The 23,153-nt window shown below is 48.2% G+C and overlaps 1 protein-coding gene across 5 annotated transcripts in view; it reads right to left on the reverse strand.

Moving 5' to 3' along the window:
• Nucleotides 1-2,376: 2,376 nt before the first annotated feature.
• The window catches only part of ETS1 (ETS proto-oncogene 1, transcription factor), a 116,831-nt gene continuing 96,054 nt past the window's right edge, over nucleotides 2,377-23,153 (reverse strand). For all 5 annotated transcript variants that reach the window (XM_059676622.1, XM_059676624.1, XM_059676621.1 and 2 more), the window contains 2 exons: nucleotides 7,163-7,281; nucleotides 2,377-6,041 (listed from right to left, as the gene is read on the reverse strand). In XM_059676622.1, coding sequence (XP_059532605.1) covers nucleotides 5,826-6,041; nucleotides 7,163-7,281 — 335 coding nt within the window. In that variant the 3' untranslated portion in view covers nucleotides 2,377-5,825. The remainder of the gene's footprint in view (nucleotides 6,042-7,162; nucleotides 7,282-23,153) is intronic.

Genomic DNA, 23,153 nt, shown 5'->3' on the forward strand with positions numbered 1-23,153 from the left:
AACCTCCAATCTCCACTGCCTCCCTCATTTCATCCAAAGCACGAATCACAGTCCTCCACTTTTTTTTTCTTTTTTCGTTAAAATAGTTACACTTCATTATACAGGAAGGCCCTGGTGTTGCTCAATTGTGTGTGTGTGTATGTGTGTGTGAGACTGTGTGTGAGTGTGTGTGTGTATGTGACTGTGTGTGTGACTGTATGTGTGACTGTGTGTGTGTGTGTGTGTGTGTGTGTGTGTGTGTGTGGCAGTGCTACAACTTGCTCCAAAGCCATGGCAAGGACAAGCCAGAATAGCCTGGGCAATTGCCTTATCCCCCAACCTCCTGAAAGCATGTTAAGTTTATAGATTTTTTACCTCCAGCTTCTTTTGAATGACTCCTCTTTTCCCTGTGTCTCCTTCTATCCAAACCCTAGCCTGCTTTCTCAAAACCCTGCGGTTGATTTAGGGGATACTGTCTCTCCTCAATGCTTACCACCACCACTTCAATATGGCGCTCTCAACAGCATCACTAAGAGAGCTCACTGGCCCTGGCAAGGTTGCTCAATTGGTTGAAGTATTGTCCTGTATACCAAGAAGTTGTGGGTTTGATTCCGTATCAGGACACATACCTAGGTTGTGAGTTAGATGCCCAGGATCCCAAGTTGAGGCACATATGGAAGGCAACCGATCAGTGTTTCTCTCTCTCTCCCTTCCTCTCTCTAAAAATCAATAAATATATCCTTGGGTGATCATTTTAAAAAAGAGAGAGAAAGATCACCAAAGCCCACTTGTCTAAGCATTCCCCAGTTGAACTCCTAGTTTGAGAAACATGAGGACTAAGCTGATTTCATTCAAGCATGCCTGATGTCTTTTAACCTGCTCAGCATTAAATCAGATACTTGGGGTATAAAAGCCACTTGGCATCAAAGGAAAGCTCTCTGTCCAAATCCTTGACTAAGGCAGAAACCTATTCTCCGTGTTCTGTTTATGTAGGGGGAGAATAGCTCAGATGTGGCCTCAGGTTGGCTCAGGAGTTGTGACTTTGCCCAGGTTTGCAGCTGAAGACTAAAACACAGAAGTACCTCGCGCCATCTCCCCCAAGTCTCTGAGGGAGTGGTGGTGGCTTGACGGGGATGTCAGAGCCCTCCTCGTGGCCAATGGGGCTCCCCAACCACCAGACCACACAGTTGGTGCTTAACGGGCACTCAGCAAACCTCAAGCTCCAGGCCCGAAGAAGCAGAGTTTCCAAAAACAGAGCCCTCTTTGTGAACAATTCAGCAAAAATTCTCTCTCCAGCTGTGAGTTGGGATTCATGTTGCAAATGTTGGTGTTAATTAAAAACATCCACCTTCTCAGTTTCAACAGTAAGAGAAAAGCACCATGCAGATGGGGTTTCAGCATTCCTCTCCAGAGCACTTACAGATACGACTGTATTTATGACAGGGTGCTGGGGGCTCATTCTTAATTTTCAGTTCTCAAAAAAGAACGGGGGTCAAGGAGATGGATGTGATGGGTCCAAATTGGCACAGAGAACATTGGTAACAGAAGAAACAAGAGCCCAGTCGGTGTAGCTCAGTGGCTGGGCATCAACCTATGAACCAGGAGGTCACAGTTCGATTCCAGTTCATGGCACATGCCCAGGTTGCGGGCTCAATCGGCATGCAGGAGGCAGCTGATCAATGATTCCCTCTCATCGTTGATGTTTCTCTCTCCCTCTCCCTTCCCTCTCTAAAATCAATACAAATATATTTAAAAAAAAGAAGAAACAAGAAAACTGTTCCTGTCCAGAGCATCAGGAAAGAGGTTCAACTTCCTGTGTTAGTATTAGGAACTTGACCTAGTTGAAATCAGATGTTTATCTGCTGAGTCATTAAAAATTGTCTTCACGCTGCCCTCAATCCTTCAGACATGAAGAAAATGAGCTGTGATAAGGCCAGGGACATTTCATGAAGGATAACACCGTGTATTCAAGAACTGGAATGGGAGATCGATCATACTTCCCTATATTCTTATTGCAGTTCTCACTTTATTTGGACATTTTTATCTGGAAGGATCCTGAGCTAAGAAGATCAGCAAGACCTAGTCGCATCCCTTCCTGAGCTTCTGTGCTTGGTTCATTTGTCCCGCTTCACACAGGCACCGGACAGGGAAAGAATCAAGCCACACCCACATCGTTATAAAGGAATTTCTTTGTCTTTAATCTCACACAGTTTAAAATACAATATGAAATCAGGCTACAGGATATAAAAAACTCTTCAGGAAAATGATGTGCCAGCATCAGCTACTAAAATACAGACAAAAACTCCCCCATAAGAAATTTTTTGCATTTAAAAAACAAAAACAAAAAACAAAACAGACACTTAAATGGCTACATCTCTAAGCTACCTCAGTTCTGAGTTTTAAAAAGCACCTGCTTTTCCTTTTTTTTTTTTCATCTTGCTTTTAAATGTTCAGCTTTTTAAAAAATATAAATTATATGAAAATACAAGTTGGAAAATAGTCAAACACAATATAACATCTTTTTACCCCTATATTTCTCAGCTTAAAAAAAAAAGTATTCTTTAAAAAAAGTTCAATAACTGAGGCAGTATTCCTGATAGAGATAGTTTCATTTTCATATATATCTTTCATATATGTATCTGGATACATATACTTATGGTTCCTTGAAACTTCTTTGGAATGTAGGTAAGAGCTAACACATTTATATAGACCCCAACGGAGAAAGCAGCATGCACAGCATGGCTAGAAGAGAGGGGGTGTCGTTTCCACCATGAAGACAGGCAGGTTAATGCTCTAAAACCCGGAGAGATCACTTCCAAAGTGAGGAACAGCACATCTGATCTTGGAATGCTACCTCCAATCCCCATCGCCACCCAACCAGGGCTCCGTGCACCAAAGTCCCCAGCGGCCTCTGCATGGAGAAGGGAACCAAAGGGACTCTGAACCCGACAGCCAGCACTGACGTGGGTGAAGGCATCTCCAAGAAAACAAGGGTTTCCCCCAGCTACACCAGATTTGCCCATCCTTCCTCTGAAGCTAATGTGTGTGTGTGTTTTTTTAAAAAAGCATAAACGCAACAATTCTGCTGCATTTCCAGTGTATAAACCACCCACCACTCTTCCTGGGATGGTCTCTGGCCTTTGGACAGAAGGAGAAGAAGGCATCTGGCCAGATCAACAAAGCGGTCTTAACTAACAAACTATCTATAAATACTGAAAACGGTGGACCTGCAGAGAAAGGTGGCGCAGCGAGCAAGCGGGCTGGGGAGCGCAAGAGGCACTTCCTTACATCGGAGCTGCTGTGGGGTGGCTGCAGGGGTTAGACACTCACACAAGGGGAGTTCTGGGCATCAATGGAACAGGAAAGGTTGGTGAGTCGGGCAGGTGATTGTATGCCTGGTTGCAAACAGCAAGCCATGACTGATGCCCAGCCTTTGGTTCTACCGGCGCCTGTGACTGACATGTGGAGAGGTGTCCCTAGAAAACCCAGGTATTATCTCAGCTGCAGTTTTGCATGTCTGCAAACACACACACACACACACACACACACACACACACACACACGCACTCACGCACACATGCATTCACGCACGCACACGAGCACATACACATGCACGCACACAGGCACTTACACATGCACGCACACCTTTGCCTGTGCCCAACAAAGATCAAATAACCTAAGAGGAAACCATGTAGTCCAACAGTTCCGCCGATCCTCCCTGAGCAGCTCCTAAAACATCTGGAGAGCTTCATTAAGGCACCTGCAATTGGAAAAAGATCAAAATACACAGCTGGGTGGATTCTGCCTTGGCCTTCCAAGTAGACGCTCTGCTTTATCAGTGAGAGTCACAGAGCTAAGTTCCTGACAGTCAGGGCCTGCGAGAGGACCTGGAGTGAACAATCCACGTTCCTGAAGATGCGCTGGAAGTGGTGAGCACTTCCGGTGACTCAGCTAGAGCCTGGGGAAGCCAGCCCTGAGAAGCCCACCTTAACCGCCTCTTCCTCCCTCGCTGCAGTCTGCAAAGCCGTCCCACGGCCCCGCACCCTTTTTAAATCAGGCATCTCGGCCATGGTGGGGATTCTGATTGAATTAGGAACTTGTCTTCATTACTTAGATGTTGGCCCTCCCCCAGCCCCTGACCCAAAACCCCATTTTCAGATTACCCTTCACAACTGCCTCCATTGTTTAAATGATGGGGGAACGAAAAATATATTCACATCTCACGGACCACCTCATTGTCTTTATTCAAGCTCCTGTGCTTATGTCTCCTTTGCCTTCTAGTCATTCCCCTCTTCTGCCATGATGAGCCTTCACTTACCCTGTGCCACGACAGTGGTCCAAGTGCAAGACCCGAACAGCAGCTGCACTGTTCGCTCTGCATGCACGGTCTTGCTGGATGGACATCCCACTCAACTAGCCTAAGTCCTTCCGAGGAAAGCCTTGCGCTTCTCCTCCGGAAGACAGCCAAGCCACCTTTTGCTTCTAGGCACCCACAATTTCCATTGCGCCAAACACCCAATGAGTCTAAATGGCTTTATCATATGCTCTTCAACTCATGTCGGCTGTCACTCGTTCACTCCCCAATCAGAAAGCTTTACATTTCTCTGCACTGAATAAGAGTGTGTGTGGGGGGCGGGGGGGGGGATTGGGGGGGGAGCAAGAAGTATGGGAGGCTGAGAGGATGAGACAGAAAAGATAAAGTGTTAGTTGGGAATAACATGCATTTGGGACTTACTTCCTAAGACCCGAGGGGTAATGCCCAGGCACACAGCTTTGATTCCTAATCACAGGAAAAGAACCAAGTCAACCCTCCTCCTCGATGTCCTTTCCAGCTCCTGATTCACTGTGCTCCCCAGCCAGGGCTGCCAAATACATTCAAGTTGAAGACTCAATGCTTCTTAGCTCAGCATTAAGTCTAAACCCCGAGAATCCACTAACGACAAATACGTAGAGGGGCGTGATGATCATTTTTTTTTTTTAAATTACAGATGACATTCACATGCACAGGTCCCTTGTCCCCAAATCAGCATCATTTGTTCCTTCATCTATAAAGCCACCTGGATCTGGGGTCCGATCTCAGTGACAGCACTTTGCCTTTCCAGTGGGGTCTATATAAACAGTTTCCTTTCGCTGTGACAGAATCCTCAGCTGGCAAAAAAAACAACCTTGCATGATACTGCAATACTGAGACCACCTTAGAGCTTAAGACGATTTTTAAGAAGAAAAAAAATACTGGCACAAAATTTAATAAAATAAATTCCAACACAAAAACAGTTTTGGTCCCTCCCCCACGGAAGTCCACCTTTGTTTTAAAAGTAGAGTAAAAGGTAAATAGTCCTTGGTTTTTGGGCACTCCCTCCCCAAACAAATTGTTCTACCCCACCTCCCTCTTTTTGGCCCCGCCCAGACCTAAAAACAGAAGCAAACGAATTGCCCTTCATCCATCTCATGACCCCTGATGCCTCAATTGCTGATGCTAATAAGTTCATCACTTGAGGCACTTTTTTTCCCCCATGGATGATTTTTAAAAGATTATCAGACATACGCATCTAGTCCTCCCTCAAGCCAGATTCTTCAAGCTTCTAAGGAGACCTTTCTCTCTCTCTCTCCTGCAAATTTGCCCAAGAATTTCTTGTCCCACCCACCCCACCAGTCCTGGCTCTCCTTTGCCAACCACACATACTTGATTATAGCTGCAGTTCACTTAGCTCCCACCCCTGAATGTAAAAAAAAAAAAAAATGAGTCTGGAAAATTAAAAATAGAATAACCATTAAAAAGTAAGAGTCCAACCGACGTGGGTCTTTGAAATGTCTCAGCAGAGTTTCCCTGGCCCCCCGGGTGCCCGTCACTCATCGGCGTCCGGCTTGACATCCAGCATGGCGTGGAGCTCCTCGGGCGTGTACCCCAGGAGGCTCTGCAGGTCACACACAAAGCGGTACACGTAGCGCTTGCCCGCTGTCTTGTGGATGATGTTTTTGTCATAATAGTAGCGGAGGCCACGGCTCAGTTTCTCATAATTCATCTTGGGCTTGTTTTTCCTTTTCCCCCATCTCCTGGCCACCTGAAATTAAAAATGGGGGAGGAGGGGTTAAAAAATCCATAAAACAATCCAATATGCATGTTTATATGCCTATAGCCATTCGTGATGACCCATGATGTTCAAGTCAGTCCGGGAAGAGGTTCATGTACATGGAGGATAGTCTCCTGACTGATCTGTCCTGAACTCCAGTGTTGAAGGGTCAGGCAAGGATGGCTGGACTGCTGATTCTAGGTTGATGAAAAATAGTCACCCTGGACTTCTACATAATGAAGTTTACAAAAAAGAAAAAGGAATGCAACACTGCAGACTCTATTCCATCCCTGTATAATTTAGAGAATGTCCCTGGCCCGGCCAGGGGTGCTCAGTGGTTGAGCATTGACCTATGAACCAGGAAGTCATAGTTCAATTCCTGATTAGGGCATATGCCCCGGGGTTGTGGGCTCGATCCCCAGTGTAGGTGTGCAGGAGGCAGCCCAGCAATGATTCTCTCTCATCATTGATGTTTCTATCTTTCTCTCCCACTCCCTTTCCTTCTAAAATCAATAAAAATATCTTTTTTAAAGAGAGAGAATATCCCTGCTTTGGAATGTGAGGGGCTGGAGGAGCGCTGAGCTGCAGCCACACCTGCCCTTCATCAACAGGATGCAGGTTTCTGTTCTGGGGCATAATTCTTCTCAGGTGCGCCACACCGAGTGGTTGGCTCTCCATGTTTATCCTCAGCATTGGGCATGGCAGAGAGCAACCACTCACTAAGCATTTGCTGGATCAAAGAATGGCTTCATGAACAAGTTGCACCCATTTTCCCAAAGCCTCTTGAGTTGTCTGAGCCCTTTCAGATTCACAGAGCCGTGAGGCCAGGAGAAGGACTAAGTAATAGAAGGCAACTCATATTTACGAAGGATGACTATGTGCCTGAGACCCAGGTGCATCCTATTAGGCAATCCAAGAACAATAGGCAATGAGATTTTCTCTATTTTCCAAGTAAAGAGACTAAGGCTCAGATGGGCTATGCAACTTGCAGGAGGTCACACAGCTAGCAAGTGGCAGAGCTGGGATCAGAATCCTAGAAAATATCCTCAGCATCACACAACCTCTTCCAGAGTTCTCTCCTCCACAGCACTCTGGGATCCCTCCCTCCTTACCTCATCTGGGTCAGAGAGCTTGAATTCCCAGCCATCTCCTGTCCAGCTGATAAAAGACTGGCAGGACTTATCAGTGAGTAATTCCAGAAGAAACTGCCACAGCTGGATCGGTCCACTGCCTGGAAACACAAGGCATTGACTCATTACTCCAGAGGCCCAGCCCTCTCAGCCCCGGATCCCAGGACCCAGCTCTCCCTCTCCCCTGTCCATCCAGGCAGGAGAAAAGGCAGGCAGCACACAGGACACAGGGAGGAGGCGCTATAGCTCACACAGACCGAGAAGGGGAAGACACTCCCACCCAAAGGAGAAGAAAAACACAAGACAATAGAGCAACTGCCTTCTGTTGAATGGCTGAAGGGTCAGGCCACATTTCTTGCTAAGCAGACTCTAGAAAGAAACACTGACTCTATCCTCTGAGGCAGCATGGTCCTTTGTGCCTTTACAATTAAGTCATTTTGCCTCAAGAAGTAAAAAAAAAAAAGGTATTAATCAAGGAATGCCAGTTGGGAGTCCCAATCGGAAGTCAAACCTCATTAGCACTCCTCTCTAGAGGGAGCCTTTGGCCCCTGATTTGCAAAAGGGAAGATCTTAGGCTTATGTAACAAGGACTTAGTTGGGTCATCATATTCCTCTCCAGCACCATCCTGTCCTCCCAGGTCACACATAGGCAAGCATCCAAACAGAGAGAGGAAAGAATCAAGTCATCAACTTGCCACCCAGAAATCCTTGAAGGTCAGGTGACGACTATTAAATTCTTCCTGGGTCCAGTATATTCTAATTTACACACACACACACACACACACACACACACACACACACATTGTCCTGTCTTAGCCAACAACACTGCCACTATTGTAGTTCTGGAAGGCCTGGCATACTCTGAATGTCAATTTATCTATGCTAAAAGATTCCTGCTACATAGATTTCCTTTTAGGATAACTTTTTATTCAGAAATGACCATGCTGCCCTGGGCATTGTGGCCCAGTTAATTGGGTGTCATCCCATGCACTCGGGAACATGCCTGGATTTCAGGCTCAATCCTCAGTTGGGGGCCGGGGGGAGGGGGGGGCATGCTGGACCCATCAGATGGATGTTATGTTTCGCTCTCACATTGTCTCTCTTTCCCTCTCCCTTCCTCTCTCTCTAAAAACCAATTTTGAAAATCTTAAAAAGAAAGGACAATGTTGACTGATTCCTATGCCTCATGAGTGCACCAGAGAGAGAAATACTGGTTCAACAGGCCGTGCTGCTTGTGCCCTGCACACCATCTCAGAAGCCAGGGCAGGACTGAGAGCGCCCCACCCATGCAGATGAAGGAGGCCAGGGGTGCTCCCACTCACATGGAAAAACCTGACTTTTTAAACTTCAACACTTAACCTGAGTTTCAAATGTGTCTGATCCAAAGTAAACTGAGACCCAATAAAACACCAGCTTCAGGTTGGTTCCCTCTCCATCTAAAAGGGAAATGTCCTCTAGGATCGGTCAGGGTAACCTCTTATTCTACCTTTCACGTCTATAAGGCCCATGCGTATGCATCACGTCACTCACTCCTCAAGTCCACTGCCCACTCCTCTGTACATGACGCACAGCGGCCTTGCTGTTCCCATTCTATCTGTGAAAAAGGAGCTCAGAAAAGTCACGTGACTTTGCTCGGAGCACAGTTAGAAAACGGTGCTTCTGGGTCCAGTGTCCAGGCCGTCAGGCTCCAGGCACAGGGCCACCTGGACAGACACCTGTGAGGAAGCAGCGACTGCTCTGCGCTGTGATCTGCCATCTGGGAAGCGCTCCTTCAGTAACTGCTTCCTCGTGGTGGGCCCAGCGCTCCTCCCCCGCACACCCCACGCGAAACAGGGCACGTGAACTATCACTGCACCCTCCTTCAAAAATGCACCTTGAGCTCTTTGAAACCTTCCTGCAAGAAACACCCTACACGTACCCCCGAATGAAACGATTCAGCAAATGCCTACAAAACAAATGAACTTTAGAAAACACAGCCCTGAGTGCTGGAGGACTTAAGCCTTATCCTCCTCCGTCTCCACCCCTCCTTGAAAAACCACTGGGTGGGCCACTCACACACATTTGCATATTTCTTATAAGTTGAGTTAAAGTCACCAGCGACTACTCCCTACCTGGGCTCATGGGACTAAAGGCAACATTATGTGAGGAACCCACTGAAAAGCCACTCTGGCGGGCAGAAGGTGTAAGAAAACAAATCTCTATTGAGAGATGCTACGGGATTTCTGATAGAAAAAAAAAAAAAGCAGCCGCAAAACCCCTTGTGATATAATAGGCTTCCTGATGAAGTGCAAAATGACTATACACCCACCAGGATCCCGGAGCAGAGACAGAGAGGGAAAAATCAACTGCCCCAAATTTATGTAAATGAGCCCTGGAGTCTGCTGTCCTCATCTGAGTCAGGTCCCCAGACCACAGACATAGGACAGAGGGAGGAGCTGCTTTAAGAACCTGGCAGAGTGCAATGCTCTCAAGTGCTATGATTTCGTGCACACCTACTATGCACTGGACACTGTGTTGATGCTTATACCCTTCTCACGTACTCCTCACAGTAACTCCATGGGTAGCTGCTACTGTGAACGTATTTGTTCTTCCCACGTTACAGCCCAGAAAACTGCGGCGTGCCCACCGGCATTGGCCAATGCCACTCACAACAGAAGTGGAGTGGCCGTGATGGAACCCACGCAGTCTGACCCCCACATTCATAGCTCAATACCATGTCCACCCCAGAGAAGACCACCTGGAGGCTGACGTCGAATCGGCCTGCCTGGTCACACGAATCCAAGGGATAAAAGGGACCCACTTTTAAAAAAACACCTTCTCTTCCTCACCTCCCCCAGCAGCCACAGGACGAAGGACAGCCAGGGACCTTGGCGTCCACCTCCACGGGTGACACTGCCCATCCAGTTGGTTAGGTCCCCTGTGCTAGCTGTTCATGTCATTCCTTCTCCCTCCCACCATTTACCTTAAAAACTTGCTCCCTTTGGGGAGGAGAAGGCTAGTGATATCAAGCGGAGGAAAGGGGAGGAAATTCCGGCTTCTACCTGGGCAAGTCCAAGTCCGGGAGAGGAGGGCCCAGGAGCCCGCAGGCCACCTCTGTGCTGGGCAGCCTTAATGTAGAGAGGGGACTAGTTCCCGTCTGGGAGCCAGCTCCTAGAGGCAGGGTCGCAGACAGAGGAGGGCCTGTGGCTGGTCTTCCTGCCTGTGCCATTCCCTGGACTGAGGTGTCCACCTGGGCAGCATCTACCCGGCCGGCCCCAGCCCGGCTCTGCAGAGCTGAGCCCTGGGGTCTGCACACAGGGTCGGGGCCAGGGCGAGGCCCTGTCTGCAGGGGGTTTTCCTCACTGTGAGTTCACACCTTTGTTCATAAAGAACATCATGCTGTGACATCCGGGAGCTCTAGTCTTTTCTTCTATTGACACCAAAGGAAGAGGGATTAGAGGCAGGAGAGGAGATGCCTGAAGCAAGCACAGGACCTGGAGGGGATGGTCGGCTCCTCAGCTTCGCAGTAACCAAGTCAGCACAGGAGTGGTCGGCTGCCTCCTCCCCCCAGGGCCTTGAGGAAAACCCCTGTGAGCCACCTGGAGTGGAGGGGCACCCAGGGCTCTCCGCCTGGGCTTTCTGCAGGCCACTGCCTACCCTCCAGAAAGCCCACGTGGTACCAACAGGGGAATCCGTGGCTCCTAAGCCCTGAATGGCCTCTTAGCTATGGGAGCAGCAGGAACAGGAAGAACATAAAATATTCCCCCAGCAAGAAGGCCCCAGGGTGGGCTTGAACCAGTGGACAGCCTGACACAGGAGCCTGTTTCCACAATGTGTCGCCCTCACTTCAGGTTGTGAAGGCCCAGACGTGTGCAAACACTGGATGAGGCCAGCACTCTGAGCGACAGGCTCGCCCACGGGTGTTTCTGTGCGGCTGGGTGTCTGTCCCCAGGGCCCAAGGGCTCCATCCCTCACCCTTGCTCCAATATCTCCTAACATCCCAAAGCCTCCCCCTCCATCCTTCCTGTGCCTCCTCTCATGCCTGGGCCCAGCGTCAGCCAACCACCCAACCAGACTGGGGTCCCGGTGACCTTTGTCCCAGGGAGCAGAGAATGGTGCTAAGAATAGTGCCCGTCATGGGCCGAGGGAGCTCACAGACTAAATGTGACTCACAATAGCGTCCCTGTCTGGGGGCCCCAGGCAGTCAAGGGCGGCCTTCAGCAGGCTGCCCGGGGTGTCACGCATCAGGAATCCGGTGGCATCACTGGCAGACTATGCCTCTCAAGTCGCAGCTCTGAGCCACAACAACAGAGGGGTCCCTGTTAGAAGGAAGTCTCTCTCCAAAGAAGTGGGGGGAGGGCACCGCACACACACCCCCAACTCCCTGTGCCTCCACACCCTGCGTCTGCCTCCTCCTTCTCCTCCTCCTCCTCCTCCCCCTCCTCTGGCTGCAGTAGGGGGGATTTCCCCTGCCTGCTTTGTCCTTCTCGGCTCTGGATACAAGGAAAATTCCTAGTATAACATTCACAGTCCTGATTTGAAGCACTTGATACAACTCAGAAGAAGAAATATCAGGTGGGTACCTGGAGGCATCCCAGACCAACAGCCAATCCCATGAGAATGTTTCCCTCCAGAGAGGACGCTCAAGGCATTTCAAATCCAAGGCCACAATCTCTCTCTCTCTCTCTCTCTCTCTCTCTCTCCCCCCCCCCCCTCCCCAAAGGCAAAGCTTCAGGTAAATTCCTACTCATTTTGGTTACATTTTAAGTCCCTTTTCCTTGTCAAGTCACTGGAAGGCCTGCCAATAATACATCTCCATGAGAGTTGGCTATTAAAAAAACAAAACAAACAAACAAATAAAAACCCCTGCTTTTTTGCTTCCATACTCTGAATCTAAGAAGTGGGCAACTTAAAGAAATACACAGCAATGGGTTAGAAAAAGTATTAGCAAGATGCTCTCGACAATAAGGTGGTCATTTGTCAGTATCTCTCCTCTCATTTTCCGGGCTCCGAGGTTGCCTGCCTTGTCCATGAACTCACCCCTAGTGAATTCAGGGCGGGGCCGCAGGTCTGCCTTCTCACTTCAACTGCAAGCTCTCATCTGCCACCTGTGCCCTAGTGCTTGGCACACAGAAGAGCTGACTTCCACACAGAGGGAGGTGAGCTCCGGGCGGTCACTCTGGTGGGCTTCCTCCCACTGCGGTTTGCTTACAAGACCAACCTGATGGCTTGCTCTACGCCCGCCCCTCACTCCTAGAATATATGCTCAAGGGCTCACATCCAAAGCCTAGAACGGTGCCTCACCAACAGACACCAACCATTAAAAAGCTACTTGTGCCCTAGCTGGTGTGGCTCAGTGGATAGAGCGTCGACCTGCAGACCAAAGGGTCCCGGGCTCAATTCTGGTCAAGGGCAGACACTCTTTCCCAGCTCGGGCCCTGGTCGGGGCTCATGCAGGAGGCAACCAATCAATGTGTTTCTCTTACATTGATGTTTCTCTCTGCTTTCCCTCTCTCTAAAAATCAATGGGAAAATATCCTCAGGTGAGGATTAACAACAACAAAAGCTGTTTGCTGTTCAATGACTCCATTTATCCACTCCCTGCAAGCATATACCAAAGCTTACCATACCATGACATGTGCCCGATAAACATATACTGAACTGTAGACTACAATAATCCCGCCCCCCCCCCCCCCCCCCCGAAAAAGATGTTAGGACTTTAAAAGCTACTCAAACTGCTTCTCTCTCTTAAAACTGTATTTGGGATCAAACAGCAGGGGTGACTCCAGGCTACGTTTCATCAACACGTTCCCCCAAATAAAAACTACCACACCTCCTGTCCTTTGGGGATTCATTTGCTACTTTGAGAAGCTAATCTCTTCAGCTTGACTCTCAAAGTCAAATCAAACACCACGTTTATTTTAACCTATGAAACTCTCATGGTTGGTCACCCTTGCAACAGGGCTGCCTCTACCCTCAGAGCACACATCTGCCAGGTGCTCCTGCAGTAGGGGAACGGGCCTGGCTGCCCCTCCCTGCCACCCAGGTGTCTACCCACAGCCAAACGATGGTGGCGAAAACAGAACACTCAACTCCAGAAATGACCCACCCACGTGTTCATCAGTGTGTCTTCTTCTCATGCTACTCACTGTCGGAGCTCCCGACTCTGAGGGTGGGGCGGGTGACCCCAGAGTCTAAGCATCACCCCCTTTCTGTCAACCCCCTTCTAAATGATCGTTCACAAGAAATTCCCCAAATCTCTCCATGTCCATTAAGTCCTTGTTGAATGGAGTTTACTGACAAATCCAACAGGAAACATCCAGGCAGTTTCTTGCCCTGTGGACCCAACTCCGTCTGAAGCTGTACAACCCTTCTGTCTGGGACTGAAAAAGTCAAGGGGTCTTATTGCTGGATTGTCTGGCAACCAAAGCACTGGGAAGATTTTTTTTTTTAAGGAACAGGAAGGGCAGGACTGCTTGATACTGTGCCTTTCCCTATTTCTTCTGAAGTATGCCTTCCCTTTGCCTCTACCCCAACCCAGTTTCATCTCAGCTCCAACATGGTCCATGTGCAGTACATTCTACAAGAAGCCAACAGGCCTTGGTTTAATGACTCACTATACAGTCAATGTGTCCTCTACATCTGATCCCTTATCAATGGCTAGTCACGCAAGGGCAGCAATTGGGGATAGAAGCTCTAAAAATTCAACTCAAAACGACAAAAAAACAGACATTCCTATAGGTACCTGAAAAACCATTAACATAGTGGTGTTCTAGCCAGCATCCAACAATGGAAACAAGTTAGAAAACAGCTCTACAAGCCAGGAAAACCACCCTCTGATGCCACATGAGACCAAAAGATAGGAGAAAGCATAAAAAAATAGCCATAAAGCAGGTTAAGCAGCAGAGGGCTGAGATGACAGCAGAGAGCATCCCACAGAATTAAAATAGCCCCATGCCTTCGGGAGAGCCCAGGATGGGAGTCAGTGGTCCACGGCTTTGATCCAAATTTCTCCCTGATTCACTTTGAGCTTAGGCAACTGATTCAACTCTCTGGCCTTTAGTGTTCCCATTCCTAGACTGTCCCTGCTCCTTCCTACTTCATAGAGATATAAGTTAAGTCTAAATCATGAGGGAATATGTATATGTGCACATATACATACATATATATGTATGTATACATATATATGTATGTGTATGTATATATATATTTTTTACGACAGTGTAGAACAGTTGTAAGTACAACAATGAAATTAAAGAGAAGAATAAAGTACAACAATGAAATTAAAGAGAAGAATAAAGCAATAGAAAATATATTTCCAAACCAGACTTTTCAAAGCAAGACAAGTAAAAGATAGAACTCAAAAGAAAACAGCAAAAGCACTAGGTAAAATTTAATTCTTCTTCCAAGAATTAAATCGGCCTTTTATATGGCAACTTTGAAAATAGGAGAGAGTAGGAGGCACAAAAAAAAAAAAAACATACAAAAGATGAAAGCAGATGAGTGTGGACTGCTCTCAATACTGCAGATAAGAACGGCCGGTTGAGATCTGCTCGCGTTAGGAATTACCGAGAAGTCCTGGCTCTAACTCAAAGTAGGTAGGCCCAGAAAGAGCAGATGCAAGCTGCTTTGCAAGTGAAAGTATGACAGACATTTATGGTTTGGGGAAATCTTGGCCACAGACAGACTTAGATCCTCTTTCCTCCAACGTGCTTTTTCTTCCCTAATCATTCATGCTCCTCGCCAAGCATGCTCTGCCTGATTATTATGGAGGGCTGACCGAGTTCAGCAGCGCTCCCCACGAATGTCAGCAGTTTGGCCCAGAGGTGGACCCCGTCAGCATTCAGGGAAGGGGAGGTACAAGTCTGCCCAGCTATCCATGTCCAAGGCAGGCTGGGCAGCAGGCCCCACTGGTGGGTCACAGGCTGGCCTGGCTGCCCCACCTGGGACAGAGGTAAGGGAGGCTCACTGTGGCATCTGCCCTAGGGCCTGAGAATGTGACAGTTGCACACTTCAGTGTGTGGAGAAAAGACCCTTGTTTTTGCTCAGGCTCCTCACACCTGCATGCGTTCAAGCACACGTGTGTGGGGGGGTGGCTGGAGGAGAAAGGAGACTGTTTCTCTCTTAAAGGGGCAGCCTGTATTCAAATGCACCTGCCTCTTTCCCCTAAGCCCAAGAGCTCTGTCTAACCAAGTTCAACCTGCCCTCAGACACAGACCTGGACAGCGAGCCAGCGAAGCTCAAGTCAGGAAGTGGGTTTCCTTAGAGCTTTGCCTCCTGATGTCTTCTAGGCAACCCATTCTTTCAAGTCACCAGAAATGGCTTAGGTTGGGATTTGAGGGTACAGGGTGAGAATTTTCTTTGACACCAAGGCAATGCTTTCTCTAACCAATGAAACTGAAGGGAAGGTCTTCCTACACGTAGCCAGGTAACAGGAAGAAGGAAAGAGGCGCTCACTGATTGGGATTGGAAAACAGGACTTGAGAATGCTAACGCCCAGGCCTTTCTCTGATCTCAACACAGCCTCTGGAACTCATTTTACCCGAGGGGCCATGTCCCCAGCACCTCAAGGCTGAGAGAAATAATTGATCCAGGGTCTTACAATTCTTGGGGAGGTGAACCAGCACTGAATTTTTTAAGTATTTATCCAGCAAATAATTTCTGAATACCCCTCCAGTATCAGGCATTGAGGACAGATGGGGTTGAACAGCAAAAGGGAATATGAACAGTGACAGGAGCCTGGAGGTCGCAGAAGAAACACCTTTTCTGTGCCCCCTTCATGGGATGAGCTGAAAATGTCCTAACCTACCCCTGTGGAGAAGGCCCGACCGAGAACCTAGCTTTGAGAGGCCTTCCCAGAAACTGTGCCCACCTCGGCTCTGAAGGTCACACACTCCACAGAGCTGTGCCCCCTGCACACCTTCCCAGCCAAGCAAGTCCCATCCTCGTCTGGCGTTTAAACTGTCACATGCACTCACCATAGGAGAACTTTCGCTCTCATTATCTCTCAGGGAGAGGCGAGTCACATCAGGCCATGCACTATTTGTCATCAACAACACTCTGTTTTCTGGATCCTATTGTGGGCCACCAGGAGCATTGGGATTGGCCTTGGTCTTGAGTCCTGCTCTACAACTAGCCAGACAGAAGAGCTGGGCTGGCCTGATTACAGCCTATGTTTGGTAGTCAGGTAGGATGGGGGTCACATGACCTATAGCAGCCATGACAACGAGCTACTCGGGTCTCTTGCAGCAAGGAGCATAACTGACTGGATCCACCATGTTCCCACCAAGGTCAAGCTTCCTAGGGTCTGCTCCAGCCAGGGACTGAGCATGGTTGGAGGCATGGGCCCTTCTGAGAGACATGGAACTCCTCCACTGGCAACTTTGACCAGCAGATTCCCCACCAGCCTGGCCAGACCTTCCTAGGGATTGAGCTGCAGTTAGAGGCTCTTCCCACCCCAGTCTCCTTCCTTCCCTCTGTCCTTTAACAGGTAACACACCTGAGCATGGTCTAGAGCAGCCGTGGGCAAACTACGGCCCGTTGGAAATGAATAAAACTAAAAAAAAAACAACAAAAAAAACACCGTACCCTTTTATGTAATGATGTTTACTTTGAATTTATATTAGTTCACACAAACACTCCATCCATGCTTTTGTTCCGGCCCTCCGGTCCAGTTTAAGAACCCATTGTGGCCCTCGAGTCAAAAAGTTTGCCCACCCCTGGTCTAGAGGCTCCCCTGCCTTCCCTTGCTCTCTCCTACTTTTAGAGCAAGTCTAACCAGGTGTTGACATCGGCTCCTGCGCAGACGCAAACAAATACACTGCTGACATCGGATGTGTTCCTGCTCATTGTCTCACTGTGAAACACTTTGAAAGGCATTTGCTTTGTTGTTTGCTGTATGACTGTGAGCTAGTCCTCTTTCCCGCTCTGAACTTCAACTCCCTCATCTGTACAATGAGAACAACAGAAACTTCCTCATGTGGCTCCTGGTGACAGGTGAAATAATGTAATGGATATGGGAGAGTCTAGCAAACAGTGGGAGTTCCCACACGTGAGTTCTGCTCAATAGCAGAAATGACCTAATCTGACCTAATTAAATATCTGCTGTACCCAAGAGAGTGCCAGCAATGACTGGAATTCTATACATAAAACATATAGTTCCAACCACAAGGCATGTATGATCCTGGAAAGACAAACAGGTTGGAGGATAATATGGGGAACAGTGGTAACAACCGGCACCCAGAGAACTCTCCGATACACCAGCACTATTTGTGGGTGCATCCCATAACCTAGTTCATTTCATTCTCTCATCCATCCTAGGAGAGAGCAACTATTATTATTCCCATTTTGCAGATGAGAAAACTGAGGCACAGAGATGTTAGCTTGTCCAAAACCACACAGCTGGTCAGTGACAAAGCCAGGACAGTCTCAGGACGACTGGCTCCCAAGTCCACACCTTTAACCCTACTGATCCAGCCCCTGGAATAACCCTGGTTGAACACCATGGGTGGCCAGAGGCAGACCCAAGTGACAGAGTGGGCTCGGGTCAATACCCACCCTGCAGGAGTCACGTGGACATCACTCTATGGAGAAAAGGAAACCTCTGATTTCCACATTTTTTAAAGACATTTAGAAAAAAGACTTACTAGTGAGGCCCCAACCACGTGATCCTTTTCTACCGGTGGCAGATGATGAAGAAAAACTGTCCAAAAGTGAATCAGGAGGCAGGAGCCACAAAACTGCCCTGCAGGCAACAGAAGGAGGCTTCTTCTCCCACCCGGGTCAGATCTTGCCAGTTTTCCCCACCAGCCCCATCACTGAGCAGCAGGGTAGCCCATTTCTCCAGGGAGACCCCCACATCACTGCATGCCCCGCCTCAGGACCTACCGCCAAACAGCACAGAGGACCGGAATCCCCCGGCTCCTGGGCCGCTGGCTGGCAGCACAGCTCCACTTGGGACCAGGGGTCTGTCTGGCTTCCTGCCACCTGCCAAGGAAGGGGCCTCTGAGCCAGAAACGGGGAGACACTCTGTTGATGCCTTTCTCATTTCTAGCTCTTTCCCTCCTGTCCACTCAGATGCTGCCCAAGGATGCTCTATGCTGAGACGGATGGCTTCCCGCAAGCCCGCGGCCAGCTCCCTTGCCAGACCAGGGATCCCTGTGAAAGATGTGGGCTGCACAAATGGGCATCTGAGCTCTGTGCCCACGTCAACCAGTTGGTTCTCCTCGGCTGTCATCAGTTCACTCTGTCTTATCCCAACACTAGAGTCCCGGTGCATGAAATTCTTGCAAGGGGCTTGGCCCTCACAGCTGCGGCTTCATCAGGAAGGACGTCCGGAAGGACGTCCAGAAGGTCATTTGGCTGTCTGGTCTAATTAGCATATTATGCTTTTATTATTATAGCTTTCCGCAGAGAGGCTATCTTCCAGGTTGGCTCAGGGAATAAACCCCCAAATTAAAAAGCTGTATGCTGTCCCTCATAACAGTGCTGCCTCAGGATAGCATTTTTTGACTCTCCTGTAGAAATCCACGTTGCCCTGCTAATTTTCTTTGGTGACCCCGCTCCCCTTCCTGATCAGCAGCTTAGGCGCATGCCCGAGTTCCCGGGCGTGGCTTGTGCCTGGGCCCACCACCAAGATCACTTTGCAACCCCGCTTTCCTCCCGAAAACGGATTCCAGGCAGCGCTCGCTGCCAAGTCTCCGGTTTTATTCTGCACTGAAGGGCTTTCAAGGACTTCCCTCTGCAGTCAAGTTGTTTATTTTCGAGAACATGTTTTAGCAGTACCGTTGGGTTAGTGATCCCGAAAACTCAACCACGAGCCAGAAGGCCCAGGTTCTGGGCTTGTTGGGACTGTCTCCTTGTGTGACTTTAAACTCACTCCAGGGCCTTCTACAAAGTGGCAAGAAGACTTCTTTCAGGCCAGAGCGATTGGAGAGGGCTGGAAGGGGGATGTCTTTTTCTGCAAGACCGGTACCTGTTTCTGTCTCCTGCCAAAATATTTGGAAGTTGAATTCCAGTGAGTCCCCAGTTTAGTCTTGAGGAAACTGGGGGACTCTCTAGTCACAAACCCCGCACAGCGCTATAAAACCTAACTTCGTTATAGGTGAAAGCTTCGGGCCTAGCTTTCCTCAGATCCCGGGGTGAAAAAGAGACCCTAACCACTGCACTCACCATGGCGACCCAAAAGGGGGGGATACCCCTGGATGCTGACAACAAGAGCATTCCCACCAGGTCGGCTCAGTAGCCATCCCAGAAGGGACGGTGTGGGTTCCTTGTCTGTGGCAATGCCTGGCAATCCGGAATGGAGTTGGATAAAGGTGATTTACAGACCAATAACTCTGGGCGAAAGCCAAAAACTAGCCCTGGCCCCTCCTCCAATCTGCTAAGTCACATACATACAGTGGTAATTAGTGACTATTGGGGGACAAGGCCCCTGATCAGCTCTGAGGAGGTCACTGAGATCATAAGCCATGAGTACTGTCATTCCTTAATATAGAGACAAAATTCGTAGGCGCCTGGCACTTCAGATCCAATTCAGGAGCTGCCATTCTGTGCAGGCTGCAATCAGGCGGCCTTGAATAAGTCACTTTTTATGCCTCAGTTTCATCATCTGTAAAATGGGGCTGGAGGGCCAGAAAGAGACAATCCTAGTTGACGATCCAGTATGTGATTCTAGTCCTACTGAACCTGACAGTAAACACCAGAGAGGCCTGTGTTTTTTTCAAGAATCCGGAAAGCATTTTGCTTAGGTCGATCAGCTAGCTAAACAGAAAACACAGGGCCGCCTGCCTCCGATTGTTTTCTTCATTAGGTGCGGTTCCTAATGTATCCTCCAACAAGAGAAAAATGGAGCTTTCTGATTGTATCAGTTTGACAACCATAGGCAGTTCACAGCAAGGTAAGAAGGTACATTTTGGCGGAAGCCAGCATCGCATTTGATGTATTCTTAACTCGGCTAACAGGCAGGCTTTCAAGCCACGTTATCTGCCCCCACATCTTGACCTAATTTCACAAGTTGCCATGGGAGCCCAGTGAAGGTTGATGCAATTTTCTTATCTTTGGAGGAAGAATGTAACTGTGCAAGAAGCTGTGAAAATTCAGTTTCTAACTGATTTCCACACGTACATGCAGTAACTCAGACATCATAGGAGGAAATAAAATCTATTTCTTTGAAAGTGATATGGATGGAGACCTAGGCTCCTAGTGTAAGGGGAGGGAAATGGGTCCTGCTCCCAGCTCAGAGAATCTATACATACATCCTTTCATTCAGGCCAAGGAATTGTGATGTAAGAGTCCAAATGCTCCTACTGTGTGGCCACACATACTTTGGAGTAATCAAAATTTAAGGGAGTTAGGGGTGGGGGGGAGGCAGAACTTGAGATAAATAAAAAAGTAGGCGTGACCTTTACAAGCAATAAAAAGGGTTTCCAGCACTTATACAATGATTTCTGCCTTCTAAGTCATTTTTTCAAACTTCAGCTCATCTTAGCATGTCTGCATAAAGCGAGAGACCCATCTGTGCTCCAGTCCCCGCCTGCTCTTTGGGCGGTGTTGGGGTTCACTTGGCATGCTCCCTCCCATTCCCCATTCTCTAGGATGTATCTGAAACGAGAAGGGGCCACAGTGAGGGCTCAAGAGCAAAAACCCACCTCCTAGAACAGTGGTTCTCAACCTTTGGCCCTTTAAATGCAGTTCCTCATGCTGTGACCCAACCTTAAAATTATTTTCGTTGCTACTTCATAACTGTCATGTTGCCACTGTTATGAACCGTCATGTAAATATCTGATACGCAGGATGGTCTTAGGCGACCCCTGTGAAAGGGTCGTTCGACTGCCAAAGGGGCCGCGACCCACAGGTTGAGAACCGCTGTCCTAGAATCAGTCTGCAATGTGGGCAGGAACCACTTGCCAGGCAGTGAGCAGAGAAGAGCCATGCGCGGGCTTTCCACCCCCATCTGCCTAACAAATCCTGGCCGAAACCACAGCAGTAAGAAAATCCAATTCAAGTCTACAGACAAGTACACTAATATTGAATTTGACAAGATAGTGAACCCTCAAAAGCTCCTAGCAACTTATCTGCACTCAACATGTGCTTGGAAACATTTGCTGAAATAACTGATTTGCTACCATTAAGCTCTTCCCCACCTCTATGTCTAGCACAACGTCTAGCACTTATTTGTTTAAATTAATCGATTTGGTTCAATTACATTTTCACAGATCTTCTACCACCAAGATAAGGATGAACACTTCTCCTTCGCTAAAAGTAGAAAAGGGTACAAGGTAAATTTGCCTAAAATCACACAGTGTGTTACAGTTGGGGGGGAGCGTGAGGGACTTCCGTTTTCTGGGCTATTGTTCTCACCGTGATCTGAAATAGTATGAGAAATTAAACCTACAATTATAAGGAAGAAACAACTGAATGGTTAAGATCCTTAAAAACTTTTTTTAATTCGCATGACTACTTTAGTCTTTGAGACCAATAATCAATAATCACCCTCCCTTTTCTTCCACTTATTGAATGTTTTATTCTGAGAGAAAGAGAGGGGGTGGGCAAGGGATGGAGGGAGAGGAAGAGGAAGGAAGGAAGGAAGGAAGGAAGGAAGGAAGGAAGGAAGGAAGGAAGGAAGGGAAGAAGGAAGTAAGAGAGGGAGGGAGAGAAGGAGGGAGGGAGGGAGGAGAAAGGGAGCATCTATCAAAAACAATATATCCAAATAAGGGATCAAACATAACTCAGACCTCCAGGACATTATTTATATTTGTGAGAAAAGAGCTCTTGATGCTTTTATCTGTTTGTCCCTGAGTCTGGATTGCCAGAGAAGTTTCACAGGCAGCCTTTGGTGTTGGCTGTCTTGACTGTTCATGTCCCTCATTTGTACTTCACACTCATTCCTAATCCTTGGAATTTCCAAGTCATCTCTGTCCTTCTCTCCTCAAAACTGGGACCCTGGGAAAGATCCCTACTCTCAGATCATTCTTGTCGAGGTTCTCAAATCATCTTAGACAAAACCCTTTCAGTCACTCTTGTAGACTAGTAGCTCTGCAGGCATCTCCCATGTGGAAATCCAATAATACTACAAGGCAGCACTTGCTGAGAAGGTCCTATTTGAGGTAGAAATCGGGCTTTTACCATGTCTGGAAGCATCTACACCAGCGGTTCTCAACCTGTGGGTCACGACCCCTTTGGGGGGTCAAACAACCCTTTCACAGGGGTCGCCTAAGACCATCAGAAAACACATATATAATTACATATTGCTTTTGTGATTAATCACTATGCTTTAATTATGTTCAATTTGTAACAATGAAATTGGGGGTCACCACAACATGAGGAACTGTATTAAAGGGTTGCGGCATTAGGAGGGTTGAGAATCACTGACGAGACCTTTGCTGTGTGGCCATGGACCCTTACCAGAATCTCATCCATGAAGGCTGACCTAAATCTTAGGGTTTTCTTTGGCCAGAACTCAAACTTTAGGACTTAAAGTCAGTTTATTTAATCTTGTTATCCACCAAGCTGCCCTACCTATGGAAATGAACAGAATCATGTCTGTAGCTAAGAGAGAATGATGGAAACTGTGGTGGGAAAAGAATCGTGGCTGTGGATGTGGATGGTGGTGATAGTGGAGATTATGCCAGAGAGAACAAAGGCACATCCTTAATCAGGAGACACTAAGCTAAGGCTGTGCACCGGAAGTTGGGGTGGAAGTTGAAGACTTGGCCTTCATGCTTGGGCAAATGACAGGCCGTAGTTCCTCTGCACCCCAAGAACAGAAGCCGGCGTGCCCAGTTGGAGATGCCTGCCACCTCCAGAGCCCATAAAGTCATCGTTCAGCCACGGAGGCCTTCCTTCCTCTTCCGAAGGCAGCAGCACTTCTCCCTCCATCAGTGAATCCAACTGGAGTCTAGTTCTTAAAATACCTACAACTACCCTTGTAACTACAGAGGCCAGAACGTTGGTCCATCTTGAAAGAGACTGAATTTACTTTTCTCCACTCCCA

This window comes from Myotis daubentonii, chromosome 19 (assembly GCF_963259705.1).
Source record: "Myotis daubentonii chromosome 19, mMyoDau2.1, whole genome shotgun sequence".
NCBI lineage: Eukaryota > Metazoa > Chordata > Mammalia > Chiroptera > Vespertilionidae > Myotis > Myotis daubentonii.